The sequence below is a fragment of the Acomys minous genome (genome assembly GCF_964271855.1).
Source record: "Acomys minous genome assembly, chromosome: 10".
Lineage (NCBI taxonomy): Eukaryota > Metazoa > Chordata > Mammalia > Rodentia > Muridae > Acomys > Acomys minous.
In genome coordinates this window covers 86,730,029-86,752,770 of record NC_140491.1, presented here as the reverse complement: position 1 = coordinate 86,752,770, position 22,742 = coordinate 86,730,029, and the positions used below count along the sequence as shown (strand labels likewise).

The 22,742-nt window shown below is 44.3% G+C and overlaps 1 protein-coding gene across 6 annotated transcripts in view; it reads right to left on the bottom strand.

The window, feature by feature from the left end:
- Positions 1 to 565: 565 nt before the first annotated feature.
- Positions 566 to 22,742, bottom strand: part of LYPD6 (LY6/PLAUR domain containing 6) — a 128,757-nt gene continuing 106,580 nt past the window's right edge. For all 6 annotated transcript variants that reach the window (XM_084800015.1, XM_084800012.1, XM_084800014.1 and 3 more), the window contains 3 exons: positions 19,814 to 19,912; positions 5,315 to 5,445; positions 566 to 3,441 (listed from right to left, as the gene is read on the bottom strand). In XM_084800015.1, coding sequence (XP_084656141.1) covers positions 3,274 to 3,441; positions 5,315 to 5,445; positions 19,814 to 19,912 — 398 coding nt within the window. In that variant the 3' untranslated portion in view covers positions 566 to 3,273. The remainder of the gene's footprint in view (positions 3,442 to 5,314; positions 5,446 to 19,813; positions 19,913 to 22,742) is intronic.

Here is a 22,742-nt window from a genome sequence, read left to right as displayed (position 1 = left end):
ATCCAGGAAAAAATTAATCTTCCTGGAAATTGCAAGGTACACTACTTTAAATAACTAGATGTCACATCAAGCTGAAGACTTTCAAGCTTTTTTTTCAGTCTATTTGTTTTACTAAGAAAAAATATAATAAATGTATTATATAGATATAATTATGTATGTATATTTCTAGCATTTTTCCCTTCCAAAAGAAACTAACAAAACTTTTCTATTATACTATTATTATTATTCCAAAGAATAGAATAAGGTTTTAAAATAAAGTTAATAGAATGACACACAAACACAGGCACGTACACTATGTATTTTTTTTTTTATGGTTTTTGATTTAACAAAGAAATGTTCAGGGGAAACTCTGTTCCAGATTGAAAAGTTTGACAACCTTTCCTTTGATTTTGGAGCACTTCCTGTCAGTAGGAAATCATTTGGAATGAGCATTTTTCATGTTGACTGTGCATCTGGAAAGTGAACCCTGGAGAGAAGCGCTCTGTGGTGCAAAGGTCATGTCGTGACATCACCTGGTGTGTGACTCACTGACTGACAGACGCACTTGCAGGAAGAAGCCGGAAGAAACACACTTAAAATCTTTATTCATTGATTTACAAAGTATACACTATTTACATTTAGGCATTAATCCCATATTGACATGGATGGTGAAGAAAGTCTAAAAATAAATATGTGGCACATAGGTTAGTATGCATATCATGGCTCTTTGCATTTCAAGCCATCACCAATGGTGAGGTTTAATGGAAAGTTTAAAGTGACAGAAGTCACATGGCTAACGCTAGCCCTGGACCTTCTACATGAGTGGCCCTCCTTGGCTTCTTGAGGCTGGGGGGCGGTGAGCGAATCACATTCTTTCAAGAGAATGAAACAAAAGCCACCTTGAAAGGCCTTAGGGAAGTGTGCGGCACATGGGTACAGCGGCCGCAATTACTCCCCAGATGGTGAGCAATCTGCACCCTTGAGAACCTGATCCCTGAAAACCAGCCAGGGGGTGGGTGTGGCTCTCGTGTAGTCAGTCCCTCGTCTCCTGTTTACATGCAGCACTTGGAAAATGTCAGTGGAGTGTGACCATGCACACACACAAAAAAATGGTACTTATAGATACGTACAACATCAAATTCTCACTGTCTTACAGCATCTTTAGATGCAAGGTCAACTATCTCCTCCTTTTACAAGAGGGATAAATTGGAAGCTATAACTTTACTCCCCGAAGAAGAAAGGATCAGCTGGAGGGACACATGCAAATGTGATCCTGAGGAGCAGGATGTGTTCTACATGGTAAGATGGGGAAATTCCCATGAAGTCGGGACCAGAAGTTTTCCTAGCAGAGAAATTCCACTCCCCCTCCCCCTTTCTTCCCCCAAACATGTAACATCCCACATAAACTAAGTCTGCAGGAACGTCTGCATTTGTCAAGCTTCTTTGAGCCTCAAGACCTTTATTTGTAAGCATCGGTGTGCAGGTCCCTTGCACAATTGATGTAGGGTTACATGGCCTAACTATGTAAAGTGCTTAGCAAAGTGCCTGGCATGTCAGAGTGCTAATTTTAATAAGCCTTTCTCTCCTGTTCTCCCACCCACAATTATAAGCAAGGAATAAAACTCTGAACTGAGGCTGTGTGATGTAACTTGTATCAGAGTGTCTGTGGTCAGTTCTGATCTGGTCCCAGAGGGAGTCTAATTTTATGAACTGAAGTTGCCTGGGCAAGGCAGATGTATCTTAACAACACCGTCCTCTTTAGGGCATAGCGCCACCAAGTTCTATGGGGACAAAACCCACCAGTCTGCACAGAAAGTCCGACCAGTGGTGGTCTTCACCTGACCATTTCCAGGACAAGTTTCTGAGGAAACCATGAACAGAGCCCTTGAGGCAAACACACACCCCTTGCTTACAGCACATTAACTTTTTCAACATCGGTACAAAGCATAGGTAAATCTCTATGAGCAGGAACGATTAGCTGGACCACTGTTGAAAACAAGCATTCTAACTAATATTTTTTTTTAGGAAAAAATTTAAATATAGTTTCCAGTTTATACCATATGAAAATAAATGTCATTTAAAGAATTTACAAGGAAGAAGAAAACAAAGCAATTTTTAGGTTAAAAAATACATTAAGGATGATAAAATCTTTTTCTTCTATTTCAAAAGCAGTGGCTGAAACAAAAACTACCCCTTATGCCATCCTACTACATTTTCTTCACCTTTTTCCTCACCTTAATGATCTAATGAGAATTTAATTCCGAAATTTTCTCCTTACAGTCACTGTGGAAGGAGAAGGCTCTTTGGCAGTGAACACTATGGAAGGGGAAAGAACTTGGCTTAGCTGTTTCTGGGCCTTCAGAATGAACCAAGCCTAACCTCCACAGAGCTTCTTTTTATTCTGAAATCCTCTGACTAGATTAGCTGTGTGTGAACGGAACGCAACACCTGGAGAAAAGAATCTCATCCATTTAAGCACGAAGTTGTAGATGCGATTAGCCCAGCCGGGACCCGGACACTTGGGACGCAGCCTTAGTTCCCATGTCAAGGTCAATCTCTCCAGTTAGAAGAAGAAGAGTTGACGTCATCTCCAGGACGCTCATTTCATCAGGTGGCAGGAAACCTTTCCCTCGTCACTCCTACAAATGCAGCAAACTTCCGTAATTGCCTTTTTTATCTTCCACGAAGAGCAGAAGGAACATGTTCCCCAATGTTAAGATAAGAAGGCTGGGGAAATTAAATTGAGCAGAGTATGCGCCGCTCTTTCAGGAACGCCGTCAGAATCCCAGGGAAACCATCCCATTTACTTTGGATTTAAAAGTTTTAAAATTCTAAAGCTGTAGGTGAAGTTGTGATTGCAATTAAGCTAGTAGTTCTTAAATCTTTTCCTGAAAAAAGGAGAAAAAAAAGGAAAAAAAAAACTTGAACGCCTCCTGCATCCATGGCTTACTCCTCAGGGGTCCAGGACCTCCTCCAGCTCATTTGTGGATTCCAAATCAAGAACTCCAGACATCGATAAATGTAGAATTCTTTGTTGGAGCAAATCACAGGTTTGTGGTGTAGAAATCCGGGTCTGTATCAGGGACAGGCTGACTCAGATGGAGTCTATGTTAGGCTGGAGATGACAGCAAAGATGCAATGCTTGCTATTCGTGGAAATGGTTATGCCTGGCTGCGATGATGCCTTGGGGTGCTGTGGTCGCATTGTGTCACCACTGCCAAGCCAATGACTCATGCGTGACTACAGGCCGTGGTGAAAGACACAGAGCTTTACGACATTTAGTAGAGAAGGTTGTTAAAAGGTGAGTCCCAGCCACACCCACAAGCAGGACACGATCACTGACATACAATGCGGCTGCCCATTTGTCTGATTTATAGGGGACGTCGTGGCAAATGTGGCATCAGTTTCATTGCGAGGGAGTGGCAGGTTACAGATGTTTCCTTCGCAGCAGGAGGTGCAGATCTGAAAGAAAGAAGGGGAGCCCAGAGTGAGGAGAAGCCACCACGTTTTGGGACGAGGCGGGGGCACTGGAAGACACAGTCTCCCTCGCGACAAATGAGAGCGGTCTGCTCCGCAAAAAGGAACCCTGCCTGGCATTCATGAAAGGCAAGAGTAATATTCCATCTGGAAGCAGCAAGCTCAAAGTGAAGCACTCCAGCCCAAATTCCAGGGGTCAGGAGCTGTTTTTGGCATTTCGCCTGCAGCTGCTAGGCTTCACAGTCCTCTGAGGCATCAGTTTACTCTGCCTGTGAAATGGGAATTGTGAAACTTCCTCGTAGAGGCTCTAGCCGACAACAGGGAATAACTAGTAAGAGGGTAAAGCTTCCTCTTTGAGAGTCTCACCGTGAGAGGGAGATGCCAACGGGCTCGGGTCATATGACCCTGAATGTTTACTTCATTAGCACTATGGCTAAGGTTAACTCCGTCCTCCTGAGTGGGAAACACTTGAAGCGTTTCCATTTTTCTGATTGTTTTTGCTTCCTACTGCTTTAACTCCAGAATCGTATGCAAAAGGTGAACCCAAGGGTTTTACTGACAGAAGTTATTTTGGGTCGTGGCTACACGCTGCATTGACCGGTAGCCTCAAAAGCAGCCGGGGGCTTGTTGGAAATGCAGAATCTCATCCCATAGCCAGCACTTGGAGAACTAGCACCTGCCCTTTAACAAGTTCCCAGATGAAGCAGAGTCATAAGGTGGTTATTATCCCATCCAGCTACTAGTCAGGACAGATTTAAACCTCTGGCCCCCGCCGGCATGACTCCTGAAAACAGCATAATGCTGAGAAGAAAGGCGAGGCGTCAGAAGCGAGCTTGACTTCCATTCCTCGTCTCTCTTGCTAGCTGTATAACACAAGCCGCTGACACATCAGGAGGGGCCAGGTAGTGACCTTGATTTGACCTTTCAGAACTAGTAACAAGTAGGCAGATGATATTTTAATTTTTAATTCTTTTTTAAAAAAATATTTATTATTTTGTATACAGTGCTCTGCTTGCATGTACACCTCCAGGCCAGAAGAGGACATCAGATCATGTTATAGATGGTTGTGAGCCACCATGTGGTTGCTGGGAATTGAACTCAGGACCTCCAGAAGAGCAGTCAGCGCTCTCAAACTCTGAGCCATCTCTCCAGCCCTGAATTTTAATTCTTAGTAAATTCGCTTAAAATTGTTTTTAAGCTAAAAAAAAAAAAAAAGGAGTTAGCTTAAAATTTGTTTCTGCCTTTCATGAGTGAAGGCAACCCCACCCCCACCCCCATGACAGTGCTGTTCAGGGTATTGAGAAGGGACTTGCCCTCAACTCCAGGGAGGTGGTCTGACAGGTGGGCAGATGTCAACGCTCATTTCACATGGAATGCTCTGTGTACAGGAACCAGCTAAAGTTTAAGAGGGGACAAATCCACAAGCCAGTGGCTTTCTTATCACTTCTCAAATGGCTCAGGTGCCAGCGGAGAGCGTCTCTAAACTGGAACCCCAATAATGGCACGCACCCTCATGCTGCAGAAAGTTATCAGAATATACTATCGCCTGCTTCTTCAGATAAATGACTTCGAGTATCTGCCACGCTCTACCAAGATGGCTATGAGTGGTCCCTGACCCTCTCCTTTCACGAGTCTTCTGAGTGAAGAGGGGCTTACAATAATCTTCAGCATCCTCTTTGCATATGCTTATACACTCCATCTATTTGTCCTTTGGCCTGCTATAGGCTGGTATTCTTTTAAAGCAAAGAGGAAAGCAGGCACAGTTTCACAGCCTAAGTAGGGAACGAGAGTCGGGTGTATCTGCTCACGAACACTGCTGAACCCAAAAAGGGAAGCGGGAGTTAATGTTTTCCCAGACCTTGTGGCCTTCATGTTCTGAGTCTCGGCAGCCCGTGGATAAGCACTCCTCCAGAGGGACACAGCGTTTGGTGACAGAGATGCTGTTTCCTGTGACTTCCATGGTGTGCTGAGTGTAACAGTATCTGGTGTCTGTCAAGAGAAAATAACCCTTAATTGAGATGTGACTGAGAAGAACACAGCAGGCTGTTGGCCTGGATGCCCCTGAAATTCATGTTACATGGAATGCTTTAAAACAGGCACCAGACGATGTTTAAGGGGACCACATCCCCCAAGAAAATGGCTATCTCATCACCCATTGACTGTCTCAGATGCCGATAAAGAATTTTCCTAAACCCGGACCCCAGGAATGAGACAAACCTTCACTTTTCAGAAAGTGATCATAATAAATTGTCTCCTGCGTCCTCAGATGAATGACTCTGAGTGTCTGCCATGCTCTACTGAGGTGATTTCCTGGAAGGGATGGCAGCACATAGGACGGACACAGCCTCCATGCTAACATCCACTTCACCGTGGCTGAGGGACGGCCATCTGCAGAACACTGGTCTCTCTGCCCATCACAATCCCCGCGAACCAGGACACAAGGGCCTAACTCTGCCTTTCCACACATTTTGCCCTTGATCGTATTTCATCTTTAGAGAATGAGTGTTTTAGAAGATGGTTGACTTCGGTGGTGAGAAACATAGTGATTATTTTCAAGCAGATGAAAAAGTGAGCTAAAAAGAAAGATGGAAGATTATACTGTGTGTGTATATACACACGCATTCACGTACATGTGTGAAGGATTCTCACACACCATTGGAAAAATTAGAAATGGATCCACTTCGTTTGGCAAAAATGACTCCACAAAAGAAAGAGCTTGGCCACGAGAACAGCCAGATCTAGAACGTTCGGAGACTGACCAACATGATGGGTCTTCAAATCTGGGGCACTTCACTTCTCTTACTCTGTTTTCCATGCCGCTCTGGTAGATGAAGGCTCCTATGGAAGTCTATAATCCCTCTTCATCTTGAGGAGAAAGCTTGAGATCTCTTCCAGAATTCCAGAAAGAATTTAAGAACTAAAGAAAAATGGCATTGCCAATGTAATTATTTCCGGCCCGCAGGCAGCATACAGGCAGCATGCAGGAGGCTGCTCCAGTCCCACCTTCGTATAACAAGAGAATGAATAATTCTTAAGAAATGTCACTTAGCTGTTTTTCATCTCTATCTTGGCTCTAACTCCACATGCTTTATACATTTGGGGTACTTAGTTGCTAATATGGAATTATGATCTTCTATGGTATTATTTATTAGGCAATAAAAATTCCCTCATCAGATTCTGTCATGATTTTGGCAGCTTTGAAGCAAGGAGCTGATGCTCAAAGAAGAAAGCTTAAGACATTAGGTCCCAAGGATGAGCTAATACCGACCACATTGTCACAACTGAAAAAATGCAAACTCGGGTGTGGGAGGGGGCGGTGCTGTTAAACATCTCCTTAGACATGCTCACCACGCAGGAACTCGGAGTCACCTCTGAATCTGACCAAGGGCAGCTCCTTTCTCAGGGTGACATTGTTGTGGATATTTATTCCCACACTCACGTGCTGTTTCCACAATGCCCTCTGCCTGGAATTCTTTCCCAGAGTCAGACTGAGGCAGTCTCAGGCCTGCTCAGGGTCCTGTGGAGTTCTCTGGGATTAAGGTATGTGAGGTCATCTGGGGGTGAGCAGTTAAAAGTGTTACACCTGGCACATACAAGCCCCAATCCCCCCTCCCCCCCCCACCCCCTGAGCCCTAGCCTCTAATATAAGGTGGAGGCGACTGGCTATTGGATGAGGAGGAGGATGAAGGTTTCTCATCCGCCCCTGTTTGGCAAGGCTTTAGCAAATGAAAACCAGAGGCCTAGGAGATTATCCTGTCTTCCACAGAGGGCTGCTTTACTTCTTCAGTTTCAGACAACAGACATTTATGGCCACGGTGGGTACACCTTTCTCACTCCCACCCCACTTCAAATGTCGTAGAGCGCAATAAAAGCAGGGATGCTCTCATCTCCTGCTTCTGCTTCGTCCAGGCAGCGTGAGCAGCTGCCAGAGGCTGCGCAGCTCGGACTGTAAATGAGCACTTCCCATCATATCCAGATGGAATGAGTAAATCTTCACAGGCCTCAGTTTGGGAAGGCAGGTTTGCCCCTCATGGAATGAATGCCCTTGCTTGAAATAAGCCTTTAAGATAACAATTGGTGAACTGGATACGACTACATTTTCTTCATGTTTTTTTCTCATTCATTGATTAATGGGAGGTTTATTCCTTCAAAGGCCAGTGGTCCAGCAAATGATAAAAAATTTTTTTCAGAAAAATGTACAAATTCTGGTGTCTAATAAGTGATTTTTTTTTGTCATTCTGTGGTGAGAGGAGAAAGGAGATAATTGAAAATGTTGGAAAGAATTTCCCCTTAAACACCATCAAGTGTAATCCAGGAAACAAAGATAGGTTGAGAACACTGCCATCACCTCCCCTAGTAGAGACCTTAATTCTGAACAGCAGTTTCTCAGAAGCATCCTTTCTACTTCTTAACTTGCTGAGGCCCGAGGTGAGTCATGAAATGTTTATGTAGAGAAAGGTTCTGCAGTTAAATATGGTTTTGCGAAGCTCAAATAAAGTTGGAGTGGTTTCACTGGTGCATTTTGGGAGCGCCTTCAATATGTACTGTGGTCTGTGATTTCCAAGGGTGTGTCGGGGCAAGCAGATGGAATTCCCCCAAGCAGAACCCAGTGAACTGCGTGTGGCTTATCACTGAGCGGGAGCAGTGATCAGAACAGAGTTTTATCCACAGAGCATGGCTCGCCATGCATTCTGAATAATCCTGGGGTTGGTAATGAGGTTATATGGGAATCCAGCCTGCTGATAACTTTACACTAAAAGGATTTCAAAGGCTTTTATCTAAAAGCTAAAAGATGGAGTTGAATTTCTACCAGGTTCGTTTCAGCCTCTAAAATCTCATATTCTGCGACTGCACTGTATTCCCAGAGGTTGAGAAGCCAAACTCTTTGACTCATGGAAAAGTGAGAAATAGGAAAGGCAGTTAACCAATAACTGGAAAACACAAGGTACAATTTTTACCTCTCTCTCTCTCTCTCTCTCTCTCTCTCTCTCTCTCTCACTCTCTCCATGTGTCTCAGTCTCTCCCTCTCGTTCCTTAGCCAAGTTTTGAAATTTAAAATCAGTTCGCAGCTAAAATGAGTTATCACGAACTCACCATTACAGTTTCCAATAAAAAGAAACCACTTCAATAAACTGTACATGAGATTATTTAAATGAAGAAATGAAATATGCCTGTGCCAGAGGAAAACAGTTCCTCGCTGCCCCGTGACTCTCTGTGGTTCTGCTAGTTTGGGTTTTACACAAAGATGTACAATGCTGGCAGCAATACTAGAACACAATTCCTCGAAGGCAAGATAAGGAATGGGAAGGAAATAATTGTAACCACAGCATTAGAAATGATATTGGAAATCAATGGGCTAGTGGTCCCTCCTGCACTCTTACTTTCTTAGAACTCGGTACCTGGAGACTGCCTGGCTGGCAGCAGGCAGCAGCTGCTCCCCAGATGAGGAGGTACAGGGTCTCTTTGCAGTTCCAACTCTGCTGTTTAGTCACCTCTGTGGGATTTCCCACCTAGACCCCAAGAACTTGTCTTCCGGGTCTTCTTGGTCTCTGGTCTTTTCTCTTCCCATCCTTGTTTTAACCAGAATGTAAACATTCTCAAGGCTTTGTCCCTTGAACCCCTTCTCACTGGAGTGACCTCGTCAAACTTTCATCTCCTTCTTCCATCTTTATCCTGGACAGTGCCAATGCCACATCACACTACACATGTCCGTAACAAAACCCTGTCTCCCACCTGATTCTCTGCACATGTGTCAACCCCAGGAAGGCACCACCTAGAATGTGACACTTCTATCTTTCCAGAAAATGTGAACCAGGCATGCTCCAAATTTCAGACTTGAAATTCTCCGAAATGCCTCCGTTATACACTTTCTATTGCAAGACTTTATCACTTCTCAGTTTAGGTCTGAGTGACATTTTACAGAACTGACAAGTACGTACAATTTGAATTCCCTTTTAAGCAATGAATATTTATGTTCACTGAAAGAGCCTGGAGACACTGGCTTGATTGTTGTTCGGAATGCACAGATGAACTTCCACACATCTACCTGCATACCTGATACACCAGCCATCACTAAAAAGAACCTCACCAAAACTCGGCAAGACTCGTGTAACATAAGGCCTCCCTTACAAATCTAAGGCCACTCAATATGGAGCAGCATGTCAACAGTGGGGCATGCTGGATGGATGCGTGGATGTCTCTAGACAGGAAAGGCATGAACAGGAGTCAAAGGGGCCTGGGAACCAACAGATTGCAAATGTCTGGGCCAGTGGTTCTCAACCTTCTTAATGCTGTGACCCCTTAATACAGTTCCTCATGCTGTGGTGACCCCCCCAACCATAAAATCATTTTCATTGCTACTTCATTACTGTAATTCAACTACTGATATGAATTATAATGTAAATAAATGTTTTCTGATGGTCTTAGGCAACACGTATGAGAAGGACATTTGACCCCCCCAAAGGGTATGCAACCCACAGGTTGAGTACAACTGGTCTGGGCTAGCCTTCCTGGCACATCTGTTACGCTCTCAGGATCCTTGAGACCTAGTTCTCTGCTCTCCCCTCCCCCACCCCACTCCAATCCTTTCTCTTTGTGCTCCTTATTCCTATGGCCCTGCTTTCAAATCACTGGCTCTTTCCTTTGTTGCCTCAACTTTGTTGGGGTACCTGCTGAACAGTTTTTTCGTTTCAAGCGCAGTCATTTTTTTCCACACTCAGAAGTTTTCACTTGTCTACTCTCCTATTTTATATTTCTTTGATATTTCAGTGTAATTACAATTACTGAAGCATTTTTTTTAATTTTCACCGATTTTAACTTTTCTTCAGGCAATTCTACATCGCTACCTCAGTTTGGTATTCATTTGTAATAGTGGGGAATCTGTAGGGTCCCTTGAAGGTCCATGGGTTAAAGACTTGATCCCCAGCCTCTGGCGTTACTAGGAGGCAGTGGATGCTTTAAGAACTGAATAAAACCTTGAGAGGAAGGCAGGTCATTGAGGATGTCCATCTCTCTAGCTGGCTCTGCCTATCCCCACCCTTTTAAGATGAGCAGCTTGTTCTATCACGGCTCCCAGGGTAACGTGCTGCTTACCTGAAGGCTTAAAGTCACCAGGGCCACTAGCTATCATCCAAACTTCCAAGTGAGTCACAATCAAGTTTCCCCCTTTTTAAAGTTCATGATGTCAGGCGCTTGATCGGCTTTCCACTCAGTCTAGGATCTTTGTGGCACAATGGATGAGTTTTACACTGAAGTCTGGACATTTCCAAATACTATATAGATGCTGTAACATTCTATACCTTATGAAACTTGGCTCGGGAGTGGTAGGGCTGTTTTCCAGATGCTATGCAGAGTATGGGCTAGGGCTTATTGCCAATGGGCAGTGAGAGGCAAAGTTCTGACTCCCCACTGAGCTGGTTGTTACATTGCTCCAGACAGGGTGCAGACAGCTCATTGTTAGTGGGCTCGGAAGTCCAGTGTCCACCACCACCATTTCTGCTAGCAACATGGGGAGACCTCATAATTGCCCAGAGGGAATGAAGTGCCCACTACTTGTCCTTCTGTACAGCCATCCTAAGAGGGAGGGTCAAATCGCTCAATATAGCCTAAAGGGTAGACTCTCTGTTCCCTTTTGCTGATGGAGGTGGGGTTATAATTTTGTCTGTGGTGTTTGCGAGAGTAATGGCTTTATATAAAAGTGTCCTAAATTTCTAGGCTGCCTCCTTCCCAGGCTGTTGGTTGGAGAAAAGAAGCTTTTGTTGGGGTTTGCAGCACTGGTGTGAGTGTTACTTTCAGCTTATCCTTCAGCTCCTAGTCTAGAGAGAATATTTGGAGGTCACCACAGTACTACTGTGCTTTGGGTCCTGAAGGCCATAGCAAGTTTGCAATTTTCTCCTTCTTCACCTTTCAGAGTTTCCTATTTCATTTCGGTTTGTGCATAATGGTCAGGATCTCATTTGCATCCAGTAAAGGAAACAGAAAAGGGCATTGGTGTCTTCTCCTCCAGAAGTGAAAGCCTTTAGCACTGCACAATGATGGGCCATCCACAGGAGCTCTTCAGACTGCATGGTCCCAAACATCTCTATAACTATGCCTGTGGTAGGCAGGCAGAACGCTGGTCCTGAGCTACTGTTCAAGATTATAAAGAATAAGTTCTACTCTTCTTAGGGTCCACACTCCTACGTGTAACAGGCTTGTGCAACTCAACAGGCGCTTACTTTATTAGGAAGATCAATGTAGCTACGGGAAGGACATGTCTAGCCAAGCTCGTTTGCTTACAGCTTGATCAAATTAAATCATTTTAATTTATATCTGCGATATTTATGACATCTCTACCATGTCTGTACTTTGAATGATCTCATCTAATTTACTAAGCATCTCTATGAGAACTGTGATTTTTGTATAGTGTAGTCACGTGGGGAAATTATTTGCTAAGATCTAATAGGATTATTTCCATGTATACTCTGTCACATTAGTCACACACACACACACACACACACACACACACACACACACACACACTCAATGCTAAAAGGAAATAAAACTTTTAGCATATTTATAGAAAATTATTTTTACAAATAAAATTTGGAGACTACAAAAATACCCACTTGTATAAAAAAATAAATACATTACGGCATCTATTCACACAGCAGTAAGAATGAATGGAAAAAACTTAATAGAGTAAATATATCTCACATAACAATGAGCAAAAGAAATCAGGGGGGAAAAAAAGCAGCAAAACTGTTCTATATTCCTGGAAACGGGGATGGTGCCACATTAGTCCATATTCGGACTGCTATGAAAACTACCAAAGAAATGGACTGCTACCAACATTTTTCTCAGGTTTTGGAGGCTGGAAGTTTGGATTCAAGCTTTCTTCCAGGCTGTTTTCCTTGGCTCATAGCTGGCTTCTTCCCTTCCGGTTTCTGTACCATCTTTCCTCCGGACCTGTCTGGATTCCAATTTCCTCTCACAAGGACCCCAGTCATATGGGGTCAGCGTTCACCCAATGACTTCATTTCATCTTAACTACTGCTTTAAAGACCCTGTCTTCAAATAGTTACATTCCTAGGGCCGAGGGGTGAGCATTTCAATATGGGGGTGCTTCATTCAGTAACTGTGACCCTGGGCTGTGGGGAAAGGGCAGAGAGAGGCACAGGAGAGGCTTCCGGAGCCGCTCACTGCTTGCTTACTGTGAGCTGTATTTCCACAGTGTGTTCTGTTTGTGAGAAAGGTGACACTGTTTGCTCTCCCATGCGCGTATCACACCATAATTCCAAGCTCCGTAATAGAAAGACACTCATGGTGAAAGAGAAGTGACCCATGAAGGGACGGGCTGCAGACACAGCTGCCAGGGAGTTGAGTTCCCTACAGCTCCTCCCAACAGGAACCACAGAGTCCAGGCATCGGGTTATCCTCTTGGCTGTTGGGCTCCTATCAAAGGCTCCCCAGTGATTGCCTGACACTATGGGTTTTTGTCCTCCAGAGAGAAATTAACAGCCAACATGTGCCTATCAACCTGCCTGAGTGGACACTTGTCTCCTTTCTCTTCAGCAAACTGTCAGACAACCACTTCCCTGTTTTTCCAAAAACACCAACCACACTTTTTTTTTATTGTTATATTTTGTTTCTTGAGACAGTTTTTCTACGTAGCTCATGCTTCCCTGGAAGGCCCTGTTCCCTTCCTTCGCCTCTAGGATCACAGGCGTGCACCACCAAGCTCGGCTCTGTGAGCCGCACTTCCTAACGACAGGTGACACACTCACACAAGGAAGCTATCGCTTCAGACACTAACTTTCAGAAAGCATGTGCTCATTGCTAGGCAGGGGCCATGGCGGTGTCTGGGAAGGCACGTAACCGGCAGTGAGGGGTAGTGAGACGTCGCAGTAGACAGGGATTAAAATAAAGACAAGCTGGCAAAAGCGTGAAACGGATGCCGCCTGTGTAAGCCTGACACTTTTCTCAGGCTAAGAAACTTGCAAGAAATTACTGTGGCTCACCGTTGGAGAGAGGCTGCTCTACCATGCAGGGATGGCAAGAGAGTTTATAGCGGTGTGTGTGGTGTGGTGTGGTGTGGTGTGTGTGTGTGTGTGTGTGTGTGTGTGTGTGTGTGTGTGTATGTCTAAGATTGCTCACATCTCAGTGAAGAAAGATGTAAAAATCTAGTCCAGAACCAAGGTCCACACTAAATCATGAAACCTGACATCAGCAGCTACTTCCTTGGGCTGGGACCCACCTCCTAAAGGTTCCAGAACTCATCAAAAGCACTACCACAAGCTAAGAACAACGGTTCAGACACTCAAGTCCAAGGGGGGACATTTCACACTCAAACTATAAAACCACCAAAGTAATAGAAAATATCTGGACAAAACCATTGTCAATTGGAGTAGGCTTGATACGCTCAATCTACTACTACTACTACTAATGCTACTGCTACTTATTATCATCATCTTATTCGAGATGAAATAACTTCTGGGTTAAAATATCTGGATGTAATATATATATCTAATATTATCATCTATATAATATCTAATCATTTTGGATATTACACACATTATATATAGATATATATTATACATACACATATATAAATTTATATATACACGTGTATAATAAAATATGTATATACACATATAAAAAATGAAAAAATTCAAGAAATTTTACTTGCTGAGATGGCCATCCTTATATCGTCTTATCAATACAAAGAATAAAATTGAATAATAGAACATAGCTAAAACTCTGATGAGAGCACAAGAAAGCTTTCAGAATAGGTAGGATTTGAAAAGCAAGGTTCCAGACAAGAGAAAAGCTCATTTAGTTGGGCCTGACATGCTGTTCCTGATCCCCCCCCTTGGGGCATCTGCTAATGCAGGAACCCACAGGTGCAGGGACTGGGAAGCCAAGCAGAAAGTGCTGCCAAAGAGGAGAGAAGTAGGCAGAGTCTTAGTCCACCTCGGGGAGTTTCATGAACAAACCCAGTCCAGAGCTGGTGGAGTTTGCCAGGCTCACAATGAAAGTCAAGGTTGGCAGTTGTTCATACTTAATATTTTAAAACACTATGGACTCTTAGCTTCTGTTGTTTTTGTCAATAGTAAGTTTGGGCAGAATTGTGTGGCAACTGTGTGCACAGATGGTGAGAGTACAGGAACTTAAAAAAAAAAAAACAAAGTGAAGCATTAGGCAGTATCTAGTAAAGCCAATGCTCACATTCTCATGCCTGGCAACCACTCCTCCTGAATAGACCTAGCAGGAAAACATATGCCCACGTAGCAAAAGACACAGAGAAGAACATTTATGTCCCTCAAAACTGGACACAATCCAAATGCCCACCATAGCACAATCGAGGAATTTTGGTGTATCTACATAATGACCTACTAAACATCCACGAGAAAGAATAACTTGGCAGCTCACAGAACACTATAATTTCACAACTAGTATTGTTTAAATGCAAGGGCTACATCCCACAGAGCTGCATTTGCGCAGAAGCCAATGGCAGTTACTCTGTTGCTGCCTCTATGGGACGGGATATAATGACCCAGCGGCCTAGAAGGTTTTACGGCCTCAGATAGGTGGTACACATTCAGAACCTTAACTTGGTAAAGACCACAAGATGGTCACTTGTGATTTTTCTAACATTCAATATTTCTTTTAAAAGGGGGGGGGGCACTTAAGATCTCCTCTTAGCATGGCAGTCCTAAGAGAAGAGGGAGCAACTAAAAATCATCTCACTAGTTCCAGAGGTGCTGAAATGAACCTTCTAGGGCACACACTGAGTTAAGATTCTGACGTTCCTATCCCAGGACGTTTCCAAGCCTTGAGTTAATATGAGATTTAGAGATATTTTAATCTAGACTGAAGAAGCCTTGGAGAGCTACATCTGAAATGTAAACTTGTTTAAAAGGAAGGGGAGGAAAAATCACTCTTATTTTAAATAACCGAGAAAAGGTGCACCAGGGAGACTGGGCTGTCTGAGACGTGACTGGCAGTAAAGAAGCCTTTCCTTAAGAGCCTTCCTAAGAGAAGCCTGAACTGGGGGTCGGGGGGGGGGGGAGTCTCATTTCTGTTTCCTGCTTGTACCAATCTCCCCCAGCAGACCAGCATCCCGAAAGAGCTGCCAGGGGACAACTTCAGTGATTCACTAGCACAAGGAAACAGAGAGCTGCTGGGAAGCAGGAGCGGAGGGCACAGGCTTCCTAAACTAGCGTTTCTTCTGCTTTTCTATAAGAAAGGCTTCGAGGGAAGAGTTTTGTCTTAGGGGCAGGTGGCAGCACTTCCTCATGAAGGGACAGAACACCCCCGGGTTTGCTCTTTTGAGTTCACATTTAACTCCCAGACTCTCGATAAACATGTACACAGTTCCTTTCTCCACACAGGGACGTCATGGGCCAAGTGACCTGAATACATTCATGGGAATCCCAGCCCCCATTTTGTATCATCCGTTCCTTCAGTTGGTCTCTTACATACAACATGATCTCAGTATACTTTGTTTACAACATGAAGAAAACGTGACCAGGTTTGAAAAGACTGTGACGATGCTGAAGGTGTAGCCAAACCCGCAGCAACTGGAATCAGTGAGGGGGTCTTGGTGTCTCCTTTCTGGAGCAGGAGATTACCACAGATCTGTAAGGTCAGAGAGGTGATGTGATGGAGTAGGAAATTCTTACTTTTCTCTCGCCCTCAAAGGAAGCTACATGAACCTGTAGCAGCTAGGTGCAGCTAGCTAACCTGCCATTGCTCCAGGGAGGATCCTAGTCATGGCCAGGCTTCTCTGAAACACATTGGATGCCCTGTGGGGTCACAGCCAAGTGTGTCAACTCCCTCAGTCTCACACGGATGCTATGGCATGCTAGAGCTCAAAAAAAAAAAGTTCTGCTTTTGAATACTTGAGATTTAATCATCCCCCAAGCAATTGGATGTGCAGCCTCATTCTACGGAGACAAGAGCAAGTGCTCATGCAGGTCTTTTGCCCTCGACGAGTAATTTTCACTCCCTGTGATGACTAAGACCTAGTTAAGCATGTCACAAAATAACCACACAGTGGCACACAGATGCCACATGAAGCTCTCTCGTGCCTTCCCACAGTGACTCTCACAGCCTTGCCAAGCCTATTGGTCGTCTAGAGTTGCTTCAGGTTACTGGTAAGCAGAAAACACAAACGTAGAAGGACTGAGTTTAAAAAGCCTGCATTTTAATGCAGTAACGTGGTTATTATTTTTCTTGATAAAAATCCACATAACCTAGACTTATCAACAGAAGACGCCTACGCTTTCACCTTTTCTTGGGTTCAGGCTTTGAGCTCTCACCCCTCACCTGAGGCTCAAGGGTACCCCCAGCCCCGGAATCAGGCTTCTATTAATTAGTGTTTGATACAGACAGACTACATCCTACTATCAGGTTAGGTCTCTCTCTATCTGATGGGCACATATAGAAAGACCAGTCAGTGCCCGCACCTCTGCCCTGAGGGCCTTCGGAAAGAGTCGCCTTCTTAAATATTCTAAGCTCACCAGTTGGAGAGTTTCTGCTGCCTTCTCAGTCTCCCCAGCTTAGCGAGCCTCTGGCCCTCAGCCCCCCAGCTGCTCCCTTCCTTTCAGCTCCCAAGCACTTAGGGCCCATCTCATCTGGCGCTTAACTTTCACCCGCTGTTCTAACACCTGATCCGGTCAGATCTTATCTCCCAGGGTAAACTGTCTGCTCCTAGAAAGAAGAAACTAGATTCCTATCTTCCACTGCATAATTGTCCCAGGGGCCTGGCCTGGCTGCTTTTTGTCCCGGACTCAAGAGCCCAACTGTATCTGTCCCTATAAAGTTCAGAACAGAAAGATAAAAGAGGGGCGGGAAGGAGGGAGGGATAACTTTTGGACAGGCCTTGTGGAGAGCCCTCTCGGCTACTTTCAGTTATCTGTACCTTGAAAGGGGGTTGCGGGGGCGGAGGGATTCTGATCTAAAAAGGCAGCATCAAGATAGGGCTTTTTCTCTTCCCCGGGAGAGGCATTCCAGCAGAGTGTTTCTGGTCACCTGGGTTTTGTCCTCTGTGACAGGGAGGGATTTGTCTGCCAAAGTCTGCAAATACCAGCTAACATTCCTTCCTTTTCCCTATAAGCTCTGATAAGGTAGCTGAGAGCTAAGTCAACCCTAAGCAATCACAGGCTGCTACCGGCTGAACCTGTCCCCCAAATCCCTATGTTGTAACCGATCCATCAGTAGGATAGGACTAAGGGTGGGACCTGGAAAAGGTAGTTAAGTCAGAAAAGGGAAGTCCTTGTAGGCAGGCTAGGGATGCCTACAAAGGCCTGGGTAGGGTGGGTTCACTCCTTTTCATCCTGCCTTCCAACATGAAGACAAATCATGATCTCCTCTGGAGATTGCAATCCGAAGGCTCCAGGTTGGAAGCGTGGCACCAGACGCTCTCCAGACGGTGAACTTTCTGGAGCCTTACTGCTGGACTTTATGATCATCAGAGACGTGGGGAATGAATCTCTGTTGTTTTCAAATTCCCAAGCTTGAGATACCATGTTCTAGCAAACGCCTACAGCATCAAAAGCCAGTTGGCCAGACCTGTTCCAGTAAGAGCCAGCCCTAGAGCAGATCTTTCTGGATTTGTCCAGAGTCACCTGTTGACAACTGCCAAATTTGACTGTATATTGGAGTCACTCAGGGAGCTTTTTAAAAAATCACTGTCCCCAGATCCACCCCATGCCAGTAAAAAAAAAAGAAAGAAAGAAAAAAAGCAAGCTCTGGGAGGGACCCTGGGCACCAGTGCATCCAAGCACTTACTCGCTGGTTGCAATGTGCAGCCTCTTTTGAGAAACAACGGTTTAGTGGGCCCTTTAGCAACTGATCCAAATATTCATCCTGCAGTGCTGACGTCAGAACATGAAAACACTGACTCATTTTGGATGTAAGCAATGCCTGGAGAAGGTAACAGGGACAGGGCATGGGTTACCAAGATGGCTACACAGCAGCTACCTTGTGACCAAGCCAGGCTTTACCATGACCATCTTTTTCTTTCCCCTGGAATCTTTTAAGGCCCTCGACATCACTACCTACAAGTAAATAAGATGATGACTCTAGAGATGAGCTGTTTCTCTCCGAGGAGGTAAAGGAGCTTCCATAGTTCTCACAGTTCACCATGCATCAGAACACTAGACATATTTAGAAATTCTGACGCAGGGCCCGAACCTCTGAGGCTGAGTCAGTTTGTGTAGAGCTCTGGTACTTGATGTGGCCACCTTTGCTCACATGGGCACCCTCTGGAAATGCAAGTTCTCAGGCTCATTTCAGAGTTGATGGGTCTGGTACATAAGTGAGTCAGGGAGTACGGTGGTAGCACACACCTGCTCTGCCACAAACCCCAGCGTAGGCAGTGGGCATGCTGCAGTGCGACGGCCACTGGCGCAGGCCGGGCACAGGTTTTCAGCAAGTTTTCTACGTCCTTCTGGGAAGCCCTGGGAGAGTCTGGGGCTAAAGAGGATGAGGTTGAGCAAGCTCTCTGTGTATTAGTTAGTGCTGTCCTAACTCTCCCAATTTCCAGTCTACGTGACAATCAGAAGGGCATTCTTTGCGCTGGGTATGAGAAGTCTTGCATGATGTTGAAAATTATTGCATTTAATGGGTTCATCATTTTTTAAAAATCTGGATTAAATCAACAGTGAAAAGCACTCATTGCTAAGACAACTGTCAATGGAATACCCTGAATTTGTCACCGCTCCCATTCAACCAGTCTACTTTCCTCCAAACTGAAAGAGCCAATTAACCATGACCTCACAGACAGACAGAAACATCATCTCTACTTGTTAGGAAGAGAGATATAAATAGGATGTGCCTGCTTTTTCAAATGAGCCTTTTTGGTCAAAATCTCAAGCCTCAATGGCAGTCCATCTCGTCCTTGGAAAAGCACTTATCAGTTTAAAAGGCTCAAGGCTGTTATTTATGCGGCGATGACATTTAGAACGCCAGCTTTCACACAGCCTCAAAATGCAAGTCTGTGGCCAGATATAGGCAATAAATGAAATCTCACACGAGCACCGAGGCACCCTCCACATGAAAGGAGTTCCTGTGGACGAAGGCTTCAAAGAGCAGCAGACAGTGGGCCCATTCTCTGCTGTTCCACACATGCCCCAGGGTGGGGAAGTCTCAGTCAGCTCCTACGGAGCTCCATGCTTCATGAGCAATGGAGCAATCTTATGGGCCCCTTTATATCTGAGAACCTTTGAGGATGAGTAATGTGTGTGCTTAAAAGATCTGCCCATAGACTTAGACCAGAGGAGAGGTAGCGATTGCGAGCGTGTGTGTCCCAAAGTCCTCAGGGCTGCTCACTGCCAGGCAGCTCTGGGGACCCGCTCTCTCTAGGAGTCTTTACCTTGAGGACAGTAGATGTCAGGAGCCCATCGGTTGCATTCATAATTGTCTGCTGCCTGCTCACAGGTGAAACATTTAAATCCACCAGGATATGGAGTGGCTGCAAAAAGCAAGAGAAAAAAAAAAAACCAATTGGTTTTCAGACTGAGCAAAGAGTCCTGTAAAGTTAAATATATTCATTTTAAAGGGGGGTTTTCAAGATAGTGTGAAGGTGAAATAATTTTTTTCGACAGTGAAGTATCTGATGACTCAGCGTTTTACACTAGGAAATTTATTCCTGCAACATGAACACTTGTACTCACACACACAAAGATCTGCATCCAAATATCCAGTTGTTTTTATTTGAACAGGCTGCCCACTCCTGATCTGAGGATATGAAATCTAAAATGCTTCCAAATCTGAAACTTTTGAGCACCATTATACTCCCCAAATTCCACACCTGACCTCATGTGACCAGGGATAGTATTAAAAAGACTCCATAAAATTCCTCCAGGGACTATATAAAATTCTTCCTGCATATTTACAAGGCATGTATGAAACTAATAAATGCAGCCTTTAGACTTTGGTCTCATCCCAAGATATTTCACTGCATATATACAGATAGTCCAAAATGCAAAAGCATTCACCCCTAAAATACTTCTAGTCCCATTCACTTCCGACACAGGATATTCACCCTCTAATGACCCCAAGTTGTAAGCAACTAAAATGTCCATCAATACGTGAGTGGGTAAAGCAAACTGTGGTACATCCACACTATGGAAAACTAGGCACCGGTAAAAAGGAAAAGATTGTTAGTATCTTCAACATCTTTGCTAAATTTCCTTGGAATTAGTGAAAAAAGCCAATCAGAAAGGTTACATAGTACATGGTTATATTTATGTTATTACTTTATTGTTTTTACATCTTTGCGTTCATGTATGCATGCATGCATGTGTGTATTAGTATGTATATATGTGTATATATATATATATATATATATATATATATATATATATATATAGTGTGTGTGTGTGTGTGTGCGCGCCCATGTACCACAACATGCATATGAAGACAGATGGAAAACCAGCAGGAGTTGATTCTCTCCTTCCACCGAAGTGGCTTCCTGGGAAATCAGACCTATGTGGTGAGGCTTGGAGGCAGAACTACCTTGCCCAAGCACAGACCATATGGGTCCATTTATAAGCCACTTTTGAAATGACAGAATTTGGAATGGAGTGCATGCAGGTGATCGGTCGCCAGGTGCCACCAATGCTGGAAGGGAACTGTTTGGAGAAGAGGCATGCTTCACACAACCCCAGCAGTGCCCGCTTATCCTTCCTATCCTCTCTCCATGCCTGGGCTGTACTTCCGGCCTTCTGAAGAGACTGCCCTCCAAGCACCACTTGCTCTCTGTCCTGCTTGTGAGCTCAGGTGAGGATGCCACCTGAGAATCATTCCCTGGGAGTGCTCAGTATACCGAAAGTTCTGTCAGCACAAGGCAAAGGGTCACCAAGCAATGTCAGGCCTGGGAGTCTGCCGGCTTCTCGTCCCTTGGCCCAATTGCTTTCAGCTAAGCTAAGCTGCCTCTTGCCTGGAATCCTTTGTTGACCTTGAGACTTAGATCTCTGACTCTCATGAACAGATCCTGAGCATTTTTAAAACTCGTGACACTGCCTGGCCTAGTTGTAAGCTGGAGACACGCACACAGGTCCTCTGCAGGAGCTGACAGCTCTCCTGTACAGATGGCTGAGCCTGAGGGTCCCACTAGTGGAAAAACAAATCACCTCTGGGTAAAATGCATGGCACACATGGAACCAATTAAGCACGTTATCAAAAATAAACGGAGGAGGAGGAGGCAGCTTAAGGCCAGAATTATGGTTCAGATAAAACTGTGATTTTTTCCCCCCTTGCCCAGATTAACTGCCCATTCGCATACTTGCCCTCAATTTCTTAGGCTGGACTGTGATGCTGGTACCAGGACATGGTCAGAAGCTGTGAACTGTCTAAACATTAGACCTTTTCATGGGCCCATCTGAGAGTCCCACATCTTTCCCACTAGTCAGTAACCCAAATTTACAAATAGGTTAAAAATAAGGGTATGGGTCATCTTCTAAAATGACAGAAACAGCCTAGAGACAGCCACTTCAGTATCAGTCCCTGGAGGGAACTGCATCACAGGCAACTGTCCTAACACATCATTTCATAAAGTAAAAAGAAATATTTTTGTGAAGCATATGTAGGTAGTTAGTACAGCTTCCCTTTTTAACACCTATAAAGCCTGTCATCCTTCAAGTAAGCGATTCTATGTTGGTGAATACAGGCCTGAAGAATTGGGAGGAGGGAAGGGCAGAGTCTCAAATCCCAAAGCCACTCAATGTCGTATGAACATTTTAATAGGTTTGTATCATTATGAGAAAAACCATATAACCGTTCTAGGAAATTATGCTACTTGATGCATTTAGGACAGTCAAACTATTAACTTTAGAATATCTAGCATATAAATAATGTTAAGAGGCAAAAATTTAAATATCTTGTAAAATTTGCAATAGAATAATGAAAATAGAACATTGAAAAAACAAATATAAAAGATATGACAAAAAAAAAAAAGGACCCAGCATTTTTCAAACAATGATCATCGTATACACCAAGGTCTGTGACCCTAAGCTAGCTGTGCCATTTCAGTTCACTGTAGACAAAACCATTTTTGGCTGGCTTGGTGGATTAGCTATTTCTTCAAACTCACCCATTACACGGATGAATTAAAAACTATGACTAATGACCACCCAAGTGCTCCAAGAACAAAGGTATTGAGAGCCAAACACTAACAACTTGCTGTGTTCCTGAACTCGGATTATTTAGTCAACTTCTCAATGTACGCTTTTAGGAAACTGATGACACATTAAACTAAATACTGTCACTTCTTATACAACTAAGCCCTCGCTCGCTCTGAC